This window comes from Benincasa hispida, chromosome 4 (genome assembly GCF_027475165.1).
Source record: "Benincasa hispida cultivar pf3 chromosome 4, pf3_genome.v1.1, whole genome shotgun sequence".
Lineage (NCBI taxonomy): Eukaryota > Viridiplantae > Streptophyta > Magnoliopsida > Cucurbitales > Cucurbitaceae > Benincasa > Benincasa hispida.
The window spans coordinates 27,739,635-27,752,096 of record NC_143481.1 but is presented as its reverse complement, the minus strand read 5'-3'; the positions used below and the strand labels follow the sequence as shown (position 1 = coordinate 27,752,096).

Genomic DNA, 12,462 nt, shown 5'->3' with positions numbered 1-12,462 from the left:
TGGATCTCATTTGGTGCCCCAAATGGCTATCGGACTCGGCGGGGCTGCCGTAGGGCCCAATTGTTGTGCGCGAACTTTCCAACGGGTGAAAATACGAAAACGAACTTAGGGGTTAATAACGATGAAAAAAGTTGTACGCTAGACGGTTGTGCAAACAGAGCTCATTTGGTGCCCCAAATGGCTATCGGGCCCGACGGGGTTGCCTCGGGACCCAATTTTTATGCGCGAACTTTCCGGCGACCAAAAACGCGAAAACAGACCTAACAGACCTAGGGGTTAAGAACGATGAAAAAAAGCTTTGCGCCAGACGATAATGCGAACGGAGCTCATTTGGTACCCCAAATGGCTATCGGTCCTAGCGGAGTTGCCCCGGGGCCCAATATTTCTGCGTGAACTTTCCGGCACAAGAAAATGCAAAAATGGACCTAGGGGTTAAGAACGATGAAAAAAACTATGCGCCAAACGGTTTTGCGAACGAAGCTCATTTGGTGTCCCAAATGGCTATCAGGCCCCGCGAGGTGTCACAATCGCTCTTTCGGAAGCTTCTCTTAGCGATTGTGCGACACTTGTTCCCGCTCACGAACAAGTCAGCCAACTCGAATACGGACTGCCGGTGGCACACCGAGTGCCTCTCGCAACCTCCACCCCCGTTTTAGGGAAAACGATTTTTAGAAAATGGGTTTGGAGAAAAGGTTTTCGTAAGAAATTTTTGTGAGTGTGAATAAAGAAAGAAAGGTTGTAGTAGACTAGAAAGCAATAAGCAACAACAACAGCTTTATAGAGTACTACTCCGGGTATGAGGAAGTGATGGTTAGTCTTATCCCCATATAGTGCATTCTGAACAAAAAGCCAACTGGCACCCTTGCATATGCAAAAGGGCGAGTGGTCACTTACAATAAAAATGTAAAGAAAGCAAGCTAACTAAGCTAATACAATACAAGATATGAAAGTATGCTAGAAGGGGGTTGGATCGGGCATGCGGCCATGGGCAACAGGCCCTGGACAAGCATGACCGTGACCTGGGGCTGCCTCGGGTCCTAATTTTTTTGTGCGAACTTTCTGTTGAGCGAAGACGCGAAAATGGACCCAGAGGTTAAGAACGATGAAAAAAGTTGTGTGCCAGAAGGTTTTGTGAACGGAGCTCATTTGGTGCCCAAAATGGCTATTGAGCCCGACGGGGCTGCCTGGGGTCCAATTTTTGTGCGCGAACTTTCCAACGGGCGAAAACGCAAAAATGGACCCAGGGGTTAAGAACGATGAAAAAAAAGCTGTGCGCCAGACAATTTTGCAAATGGAGCTCATTTGTTGCCCGAAATGACTATTGGGTTTTTATCTATAACCATCTTTTTGTCCATCCTCAAATTAGCCAAGTAGAAAGAGATATCAAATTGAAAAATGTTTGGCTCACTTATTGAATAAGATTGAGTTGGTTTGATATATATTTTCTTTAGTTCAAATCTCTGATTTATTGATTAAATTTAGTTATATTCAAATATTTTAATTTATATAATTAACTGTTTATAACCTCCATCACAACAAGTACAAATTACTAAGCATCTTGTAGTTATATTAATGAAAGAATAATACAACTCTATGTTGTTATGTGTGTGTTTACAATCTCCAGGGAATATCAAATTCCACATTCCATTCATCACTCCAACCACCTTTCAAGAAAAGTGAAGTGATTACAAAGCAACCCCAAATTTCAAACCTTGCTGTCAATATTTTGCCATTTTGATCATTTTGGCTGCATCCTTATTTCTACCTAAGCTTCTTGTCCATTTAATGGATGATGATGATCCAAATCCAAACCTTCTTCTCTTAATCATCATCAAAAATCAAACCCAACTTTATAAGAATCTTTTTCTTCATTTCAATCATAACCCAAAACACATACCATACAGATATAAATACTAATACTAATAATAATAGCACAAACTTTCTCAAATCTCAACCCAATGAATCAAAATTCTAAATTTTGAGCTTCAAACTAAGCAAATTTTTAGACACCCTTTAACCAAAATAGTTCATTGCCGAGCAAATAATGCTTTACTTTTGGGAAGTAAAAACTATCTAGAAATATCATAACAGAAAAAAGGGGATGGAAGATAAAAGAAAAAAAGATTAAAAAGGAAGACAAAAAGGTGAATAGAGACACACTGGCACCGCCCTCTACATTCTCTTCCCCACTAGAAATCTCCATTCTCCCATCTTTCCCTTTTTCTTTCTCTCTCTCTCTCTGATTTTGCCACTTCTCTTAAATCCACCACATTTCTCCTCTGCTCTGTTCTCTCTCAGAATCTTGCTCATCCATGGCGGTTCTCTTGCTCTGTTATCTGATATTCTTAGCCTTCACTTCCCATTCAAGTAAGCTTCTAGGAATCTTCTCTTCCTCTTCATTTCTTCATTTTGTTTTCTGGCTTCCATTTCAAGTCTTTCTGCAACTTAAAATGGAATTTTACAGCTTCTAGAATTTTCTCTTCCTCTTCATTTCTTGGTTTTTCTGCAACTTAAAATTGGATTTAACACAAGAATCGTTTAAACCCTCTAAAGGGTTTTCAAAAAATCCATAGAAATTAGAAAAGAAAAAAAAAAAAAACTGTTGGCTCCATTTTTCTTAAGCTTCTGATAAACCCTTTTCTGGAATCTTCTTTAGGTGCAACTTATTGTATTTGTAAAGATGGACTGAGTGACCAAGCCCTTCAGAAAAGTTTGGATTATGCTTGTGGAGCTGGAGCTGATTGTACTGCAATACTTCAAAATGGCCCTTGTTTTCAACCCAATACTGTGAAAGATCATTGTAGCTATGCTGTTAACAGCTATTTTCAAAGGAAGGGTCAAGTTCAAGGGAGCTGTGATTTTTCAGGCACTGCCATGCCTAGCCAATCTCCTCCTGGTATAAGACCTTTCTTTTTCATTTTTACTCATCTTCTTCTTCAACTGGTTTGTTTTTGTTTCTTAACATTTTTTTCGGTCTTTTCTTTGTTTTTGTGTTTTTTCTTTACAGCTGTAGCTTCTGGGTGTGTTTATCCTTCCAGTCCCAGGTACCCATTTCAATTTATTTACCCTTTTGCATTCTTTGAAGAATTGATCTCACAGTGTGTTGCTGTTCGATGTTCTAAATGGAAAGTGGGTTGAGTTGAATACTTTGTTTAACAAGAAACAAGGACTACCTGAGAATCTAAGTTTAGGAGTTGAAATTTTAAAAGGTTTATGGAAAAGTAAATTACTAGTCTTCTTAACAATACTCAAATATCTCCATTTGTTTTTTCTTTTTAACTGGGAATTTGGTTCTGGAAGTGGCATATTCCAATTTTCAAGAGACTTGTTTTTAACCCAAAGTTATCTTTTTCCCAACTTTTTGAGTTGGTGTTGGCGAGAATCTGCTGCTGATGAAAAAAAAAGAAAAGAAAAGAAAAGAAAAGAAAGGTAAAGAAAAGAAAAGAAAAAATCTATCAAGAATCCAATTCCCTTCCCCTTCTTTCTCAATAATCAAGCTTGGCTTTATTATCTTTTCCCCTTGGAAAGTTACAATTGTTGATATTGTTTTGTATATATATTACTTTGGATGAAAATTATCTTATGGGTAGAATCTGTTAACAAGTTAACCTTCACTTTTACAGTTTCTCTCTTACAACTTCCAAACAGTGGATTATTAATGTCTAAAACCACTTCTAACAGTTGCTACTTGCTAGTCTACTAAAAGAATACAAGCTGTCTGATGTTGATATGGTTTTTCTATGTTATCTCTATCCTCTTCTTCTCCAAGATATAATTCCATTGGTAGACACCTATCTTTTAGATGTCCTTCAACTTTAGATGATCTATATCTACTTCTCTTTTTGTATGTCGAATGAAATATTTACCATTCAAGTTTGCATCGATGACAATGACATTAAAATATAATATTAAATTTACCTTCACCTATCATCTTAAGTTTTTTGGGTGAATTAGTTATTTAACATGGTATCAGAGCAGGAGGTCCGTTGTTGAAACCAACCCGCAATGTTATTTCTTCCCCATTAATTTGGATTTACTCTTGTTGGGTTTTCTACAAATTTCCAAGACCACAGTCCACAAGTGAGGGAGAGTGTTAAAGTATTGATATAATATTAAATTTACCTTTATTCATCCGTTTAAACTTTTGGGTCAACAATGATTTATCTAAATTTTTGGGTCAACAATGATTTATGTAACACGAATTTTCCTCTCTTTTCCTCTGTTTCAGTTTCACAGGTACCCCAACCAGCACCACCCCATCAACCACCATCCCCGGCACGACACCAGGAACCACCACAAACCCGTCAACAACACCACCGTCGACAACAACCCCCGGCACAACTTCCCCTTCAGTGTTTGGGAGTGGGATAAGCCCAACAGGCGGTGTCGGTCTCGGCGGGAATAGTATGGATGGCAGTGCAGCTGCAGGTCTCAATGCAGCAGTCTCTAACTTGTTCTTCTTCATAGCCACTGTGACATTTTGGTTGTCAGTGTTCTGTTAGGTTAACAATGATTGGGGGCCATTAGTTGATTTGTTTGGATGGATGGATGGAGAGCTAGGAAGGCTGTTTTCTAATGTCCTTTGATGTGGAAAAGAGAAAAGGGGGGAGAATTTGATTCCTTATTTGAGTGGTGGTATGATTTTCTACAAGAATGGAACCTGATCCTCTTAGATATTTTTCACTTTTGTGTATCTAATAGAGGCTGTATTTTCCTTAATTTTAATGGGACTTTGTACCCACTAATCAATAATGCTGCTCTTTGTTCATTATTAATTTCTTTATTTTATAATAAAGTCTTATGAGTTGTGTTACTCTTGTTAGAATCTATATACTCTATTAGTCATCTAAATTTGATGATGGTTATTTTACTTTTATAAGATCCATATTTATGAGGTGAATGGAGGATAACATGGGTGGGACAAGAGATGGAATGAAAACACATGATACCCAACTTTAATAATGAGTTTTTTTTTTCCTTCTCTATATAATTTTTTTTTAAAGAATTTTGTGTTTGGATAGTCATCCAAACAACACTTGACATTTGATGTTGTGAATAGACTAATGAACTACCTACCAACTATTTGTTTGATTGCAATAGACTCATGCCCATGATTATAATGAGTAAATGCCAATTAAAACTCTGTTTGGCAACATTTTTTTTCTTTATAATGTTCTGTTTTCTAAATTTATATTGGCTAATGAAAATTTATTTTTTAAAATGCTTTTAGAATCTTAGTTCAATTATTGTAGAAGGAAAAATCTATTTTTCTTACTGAAACTAAATAAATAAAATAGTTAGTGAAGAAAAACAAAATCATTAATAAACTAAACTTCAACAATTCGTCCCTCGTTTTTGAAAGGAACAATTCGTCATTTTGAATGTTTGTTCTCATTTCCATATAAAGCAAGTAATAAGACTCTTTTTCTTTCGGACAAAATCGAACAGTAGGAATTTGACTACTATAAATGACTGGATTTTATTTAAAGAAGAAAATACTCGATTTTATAAAAAACAACTTTTAATACACCATATAATTCAGTTATTTACTGTATAAATTAACATACAAACTCTCAAATGAATCTAAACATGGTACTAAAAATATCTTTTTTTCCCACTTGAGAAATTTGAGACAGTTTGTTACATCTTGATCGAGAGCCTTTATTAAACTGAAGTTAACTTAGAGTTGTAAAAAAAGAAAAAAATATATCTAAACCATAAACAGAAATATATATAAAATCTTAATAAAATTTTAAAATAATACAATTTCGAGTAATTGTTTCAAATGGTAAAATCGCTTAAAATATTTTTAAATATAACAAAAGGTCACTATCTATCTATGATAAACATCTATCACGGACACTTATTGATGTCGATAGAATACAATGGATGTTTATTACTAATAGACAGTGACATTTTGTTATATTTGTAAATAAGTTGACTCATTTTTCTTTGTTTGAAAAAACTATAATATGTTGAGTTCAATTACAAAATCACGGTATGATCCGAACCCCTCCAAACTCATAAGAATAGGTATATTCTTTAACCAATTGGTCCATTTAATTCTTAGAAGTTAATAGTGATCATAATAAGCTATCTAGTGCCAAGTAACAATCATGTCATCAATCTAAACATCAATGGTATCATATGGGAAGATAATTCCACTAAAAAATTATGAAAAATCCAACCATTCCATAAACTTCGCCACAAAACAAACTCAGGATAAAAGATTCGATGAAGGCGGCCCATCAATTTCAAAGAAAAACCAAAGATCCCCACCACAGCTAGCCCAGAATCAAAATGAGATAATCTGGTTCTTTTCCCAATACAATACAGCATTTTAATGTTGATAATATCAAGAATGACCCTTTTTTTCCCCCAAGTTTAAGAACATGGAAGCAAGATATATGCCTCCATCACCACCCCTTAGCCTAGAATTGCTTGTTTAATTTTACAGCAAAACTCTGACCAACTTATACAAACTCATTTTACAAGATCCCGTCTAACCTTTCCACATTTGATAAAATTCTAATAGCAGTAGGCATTTTTTTTAATAAAAAAAAAAACTTGCGCTGTGACCTATAGTGGTCAGGGTTATTTTGATGATGTTATATATTACTTGATTTTAAACATGTAGAGAACCTTCCAGTCCTCTTTGTACACCAGGATTGGAAACCCATGAGCAGAATGAAGGAAGCAAATTCGTTAATAAGATGAAGAAAATGTAAACTTGTGCAAAGAAAAATTATTCACTATTAACATACTGAACCTCTTTTCTGGAATCTTCATGAACAAATTGTGTAATCAATTTGGCAACAAGATTTGGCTTCTCAACATGGGGAAGATGCCCGCATCCGGGTATTTGACGAATAATTGCATTTGGTAGTTCACAGTGCAACCTCTGCATTGCATATTTCAATAAACGAGAAGTTATTCTATTTGTAACAAAAGTTATATATTATTCAATGCAAAAGACAAAAAGACAATAATGTCATTCACATTTAAGCTCTATTTTGTTTCTATTTAAACCCCATTTAAGCCCTGTTTAATAACCATTTTGTTTTTTGTTTTATGTTTTTAAAAACTAAGTCTATTTCCTCTTTATTTCATACAATAGCTTGCATCTTTCTTAAATACAATGGTTGAATTCTTAGCCAAACTTAAAAAACAAAAATAAATTTTCAAAAGCTACTTGTTTTGGTTTCTAAAATTTCGCTTGGTTTTTTAAACTATTAATAAAAGGTAGATAACAAAGGAAAAAATTTGGAGGTGAACGTTGTGTCTATAGGCTTAATTTTAAAAAACAAAAACAAAAAAAACCAAATGATTACCAAACGTGACTTCAGTTTCAATGCATTTATCAGTATTATGTCAACCCAATTCAATTTCTATGTGATATTTCTCAGAATTGCAATAAACACTAACCACTCCTAGCTTGCTGCTGATGATTTGATCATCCTCACCCCATATAATAAGCGATTTCTGCTTCACCTATTAAACCAAAATGCACGCAATTATCGGAAGTGCCTAAAGATTTGCAAATGTCGATATGATAATTGGCAAATGAACAATATGAAAAGACCTTGAAGAAAATTCATTTCAACAACCCTCGATGAAAATGCCTGCATAACTTGATGAGGAATGGAAATTTCTCCTACTCACCAACATACATGCAATATTTTAATTCCAAGACCAAGATACATCATGACTTATAACACTGCCTTCTCCATCAACCATATAATAGCAAAAAGAATGTTGCTAACCTTTTCAATCTGGCTGCTGACGTTATATCCCCCACTTAACATAAAACTCACAGTCGCATCCTCCCACCAGGGTAATAAACAATGCAGGCGGCCGATCTAATAAAATGTAAGTAGGGATAGAAGGAGAATAATGGAAGCAGGGGGTGAGTCAATTGGTTATGGACACCGCATTTTATCTTCATGTCAAATAAAACTTTCAATTTCACAAGATACACGTCAAATCAACAACTATATGATAAACAACCTCCTTCATGTAGGGGAAAACTTACATTGGCCCAATCCAGGCTGGTACTAAATGATATGCCAGCGAAGGTCAAAACGTTCACGTATAAGCGCAAAGGAATGCTCTTCAATAAAAATACCTGATCAAAATAAATTAAAAATATTACAAATTACATATAAACCAACAAACATAACCAATTCTCTCCAAGACCATTTTTTAGAAAAGAAGAAACAAATGTAAAAATCTTTCCCCCAAGAAACTGCTAATTTCTTTGCAAAAAGTCAAATTTGTAAATCGAGAATTAGAGGAATGGTTCTTCCCAAGAACTATTTTAACAGAAGAATTATCATGAAAGATGGCAGTGATGCTATAACGGTATCTTCCAGTGGATGGGAAAGGATGCACGGATGAAGGAAATTTTGTGGTTTTGTAAATTGTAATTGCATAAAATCAAACTTAGCACGCTTGACGGAATGTTATGCTCACTGAAGTAAGGAAAGACTCACCCCAGCATAGGCAATCAATCTTGGTAGGGTAGCTAAGTTTCCAGTACCTTCTGCATATACACTTGCATCAATCAACACAAGCCTATCAACCTGAAATAATCTTGTTATATTTGACAGAAAACTCTCTGCAATAATTTTATGTGAGGATATAGCTTCAAAATTTGTAGTCAAAAAGTCCAGCTAATAGAAACGTACAGCTTTTGGATAATTGACAGCAAAATCAATAGCAACAGCAGCACCAAGGCTTGGTCCAACCAATACCATTGGCCTTTTAATATAAGATTTCCAAAGCTATAGCCGGCATGAGGAAAAACTTAATTAGTTTCAACATAACAGTACAAGATACAAGTGAGATTGACAATCAGAAATCATATAAAAAATAAAAAAGAATTACAGAACAGGATAATAATGAAAAAGTTTATAGCAATGATGACAGAATAAAAACAAGCTTATAACAATGATGGAAGTATCAGCATATTATGATCATATTGGAAAGGAACATAACTGGAATTGAAGAGAAAATTTCCCCAAATACATAAGAGCAGGTTTTCATTACCTGATACAAATGAACACGTTTAGAAGTCACATCACATGGTGGGAGTCTTTCTATCACATGCAACTATGAAAAATTAGAGATTGAAATAATGGGTAAACGATCAACGAAAAGAGGAAAAAATCAATTAGACAAACCTAAATCAGAGAAACCCCAGCCAAGAATATCAACAGCCCAAGTTTCCAAACCAGCTTCCTCAAGCAATGGATATGTGTATCTCCATTCTAAACAGGAGCTGAATAATAAGATGTGATGAACAAGGAAAAGATAAAATAATAACAATAATAACAATAATAACAGAACCAACAAATAGCCTTGTATTTTACACGAATATTGTTTCTAATTAGTGAAAGAAACCTGTCAAAGCCGTGGAGAAGAACCACTGGACGTTCTTTGCTTTGTATTGACGGCTTCACACAACTACTCATAATACAAGAATCGGAGAAGCTAACCTACAAACAGAGCAAGAACAAACATATAAATCAGATAAGGAACGTTGTCAAATCTCAGCTTAAAATCCCTTAGATCAATTCCGCAAGAAACATAGCTTGAACTTCCTCGAGTTGAGAGTTTCCATTACAATTTTCCGCAGCCCATGTGAAATAATCATTAGATGATTGTTACTAAAACTGAAAAACGATGAAATTGTATGAAATTTTCCAGAGAAGTAGGAGCTGTGAACTTACGGGTAGCCTCTCAATCCTTGTAGCGAGGTTTCGAGCAAATTGGTCTTTGATATTGTGGACTTCTTTGGGAAGGAATGAAGGAAATTCGTTAATGGTGACACACAGATGCTTCGCTTTCTTCCACTGTATGTGCAGTGGAGCCGAGCCCCAACTGGCAGCCATTGTTAGAGAGAGCATCTTTGCTAATGAAAGCGCGGGCAAATGCAGTTCTTCTTCTCTCTATCCAAATCCAAACGGAGGGCTGTTCCTGTTTTATTTCCATGTGAAAATTACAAACTACTCCCTAAAATTACTATATTTTTATGTCTATTCAAACTTCATTCAACTCTTGGCTCATTAGTTTTGACATGCATTCCGATCAATGAAATGAGAGAATCAATCCCCCACTCGTAGATATTGTACTAAAAAAAGTGATTTTTTTCAACTTAAAATTTAATAATTTTGAGTCATTTCGTTTTGCTTGCATTGGTTAATTTGATGTTGATACCAAGTTTTGATCTCCTCTAGATTATTGAGATCTTGAGATCGTTGTATTTATCTGAGGAGTTGGTTGTACTTTAATCACTCTTTGGAGAGTGTTGAATTTGCGAGATCTTTTTTAAAAAGGGTGCACTTAATTTTGCCTCTTTGAAAAGCTCTATTGATCTTCACCTTCAAGATCTTTTGTTGTTAGTGTGAAAGGATCCCATACCGAATTGGATGTTTCTCCTCATCCATTGTTCATTCTGGTTGGTCTCTACTGAAGTTGGATTGTTGGAAGCTAAATGCCGATGTCGCTTGGTTAGATGTGAAAGGTGTTGGTGGGTTTGGGTAGATTTAGAGATGTTCATTTTCCCCACGAGGTTGAGGTCTTGCTCGAGGCGGGGAATCTTTGATTAGACGGGGTATGGGAAAGAGAGCTAGAAGAATTTTCTCCCGGTTGGCCAAAATGGGTATAGGAATGGGAATACGTTCCTCGGCCTCGGCTGGCCCCACGCTGCCCAATCATAATATATATATAGTTTTTTCCAATTAATCTTTTTTTAATTTTCATCATAAGTTTTTTTCATACTTTAATGCATGTTTAGGATAGAGATGTCAAAACTTTCTTACTTTTAAGACATGTATATCATAATGTTTAAGTTGAAGGCCAACGATTAATATTTAAATTTTATTTTTTAGAAACTATGAGATAAACTATTTTAATTATATCTTTGCTCATCAAATATTGTTGTCTTTGTATAAAAAAAATAATTTCTAGTGTTTTATTCGAAGAGAAATATATTGGAAATGATGATTTAATATGGGAAATTCTAAAAGTTTTATATCGTTGATAATAGAACAAAAAAATTTGTTAAATAATAAATAAATCAAGAAAACTAACATGAAAATTTTCCTACGGGAACCCGATCCTCATGAATTCCCGTGAGGAATCCTCGCCCCATTCCCTGCGAGAAATTTAACGGAGATGGGGAAGCCTTCCTCATCCCTGCCCTGTCTTGTTGACATCTCTAGGTGGATTGTTCATGACCATGATGGTAGCCCAATTTTTTTTTTTTTTTTTTTTTGGGGGGGGGGGGGGGGGGAGGGGGAAGAGAGCCTATTAATGTTGGAGTTGATGCCATAAATCTCATTGTTTCATAATTTGTAAATCATTTGAACGTACATATTATTTATTTAATAAAATAAGCATTTGACATTTAGTTGCATTAACCCAAAACCAATAAAATAAGATCCAAGGTTATTTGATGTAGCTACATGTATGTGGTGACATACAAGTAGATCATGTTTAAGTAACAACTGAAATGGTCTATAGTAGATGGATAATGTTGGGTACCTGATCTTGATGACACTACGGATACAACTCGCTTTATAATTGTTACAATTGTTGTAAATCGTTAAAAATGATCTGATCTCGATCATTCATGTGGAGACATGTGAGTGGAGGTATTTTATACAAATAATTTGTATAAGACCAGACCACGCAATGTTGAGTCTCTCTTTATAACACTGTTACTAGAAGAGACTGACATTTCACTAGGATGACCATAGGTGAGTTGACCTTAATCTTGAGTGAGTTATGAACTCCTGCCTATAAGGGCGGTTCTTTAATCTGCATGAGTAAGAGTGACTAGATATGTCGACTCAATATGCCTACCATTTTGGGGATTCGTCTGATCGGGGAGCTAGGAATATAACTACATAAGAAAGAATTCACTTCTTCCCATTGTTAGGGTAAGTAGATAGATTGTTCCTATAAGGGTTGATTCCGGATTTTGACAATGTGGCACCACACCCTCTCCTAGCCCAAGAGGGGTTTAGTTATAGTTGGACTATGACTAATTGTCCATTATAGGGATCAGTGGTACTTAAGGAGTTAGATGTAACTATAGGGGTAAAATGATAATTTTGATCCAACTGTACTCACGACCAATTCGTGAAAGGTTAACACTCTTGATTAGTTATATCAAATGGACAGAAATATATCTATAGTACAGAGAGTGCAACTATCGGTCTTTAGTGGAGTGACCTGTAGTTAATGAATGAACATTAATTTAATTAATTAATCTTGTATCATTGAAGCTTCAATATGTAGATCCATAAGATCCCTTCGTTAGCTCAATAAAGATTAATGAGAATCAAATTAATTTTGGTTTAATTTAAATTGTTCAATGTAATTAAAGAAAATTAATTGTATGTGATACAATTAATATAATGTATTTAATATATTATATTATAAAGTTTAATGAAA

At 35.0% G+C, this 12,462-nt stretch overlaps 2 protein-coding genes across 5 annotated transcripts; one reads left to right on the top strand and one right to left on the bottom strand.

The window, feature by feature from the left end:
• Nucleotides 1-2,097: 2,097 nt before the first annotated feature.
• LOC120076665 (PLASMODESMATA CALLOSE-BINDING PROTEIN 2-like) lies at nucleotides 2,098-4,813 on the top strand. Its single transcript, XM_039030560.2, has 4 exons — nucleotides 2,098-2,367; nucleotides 2,657-2,896; nucleotides 3,008-3,044; nucleotides 4,229-4,813. The coding sequence occupies exons 1-4, from the start codon at nucleotides 2,313-2,315 to the stop codon at nucleotides 4,500-4,502; spliced, it is 606 nt and encodes a 201-aa protein (XP_038886488.1). The 5' UTR covers nucleotides 2,098-2,312; the 3' UTR covers nucleotides 4,503-4,813.
• A 1,781-nt stretch (nucleotides 4,814-6,594) lies between these two features.
• Nucleotides 6,595-9,999, bottom strand: LOC120075164 (alpha/beta-Hydrolases superfamily protein). 4 transcript variants are annotated; one of them, XR_016529008.1, is made up of 11 exons: nucleotides 9,732-9,999; nucleotides 9,403-9,497; nucleotides 9,183-9,280; nucleotides 9,049-9,098; nucleotides 8,688-8,783; nucleotides 8,493-8,582; nucleotides 8,033-8,125; nucleotides 7,764-7,939; nucleotides 7,583-7,654; nucleotides 7,426-7,491; nucleotides 6,595-6,901 (listed from the first exon to the last, which is right to left on the bottom strand). XR_016529008.1 is itself a non-coding variant. In XM_039028347.2 (10 exons), the coding sequence occupies exons 1-10, from the start codon at nucleotides 9,906-9,908 to the stop codon at nucleotides 6,746-6,748; spliced, it is 1,017 nt and encodes a 338-aa protein (XP_038884275.1). In that variant the 5' UTR covers nucleotides 9,909-9,999; the 3' UTR covers nucleotides 6,595-6,745. The 4 variants fall into 4 exon arrangements, 1 of the variants encoding a protein (XP_038884275.1); XR_016529006.1 differs by having other exon boundaries at nucleotides 7,764-7,859; XR_016529007.1 differs by lacking the exon at nucleotides 7,583-7,654.
• Between the last annotated feature and the right edge of the window lie 2,463 nt (nucleotides 10,000-12,462).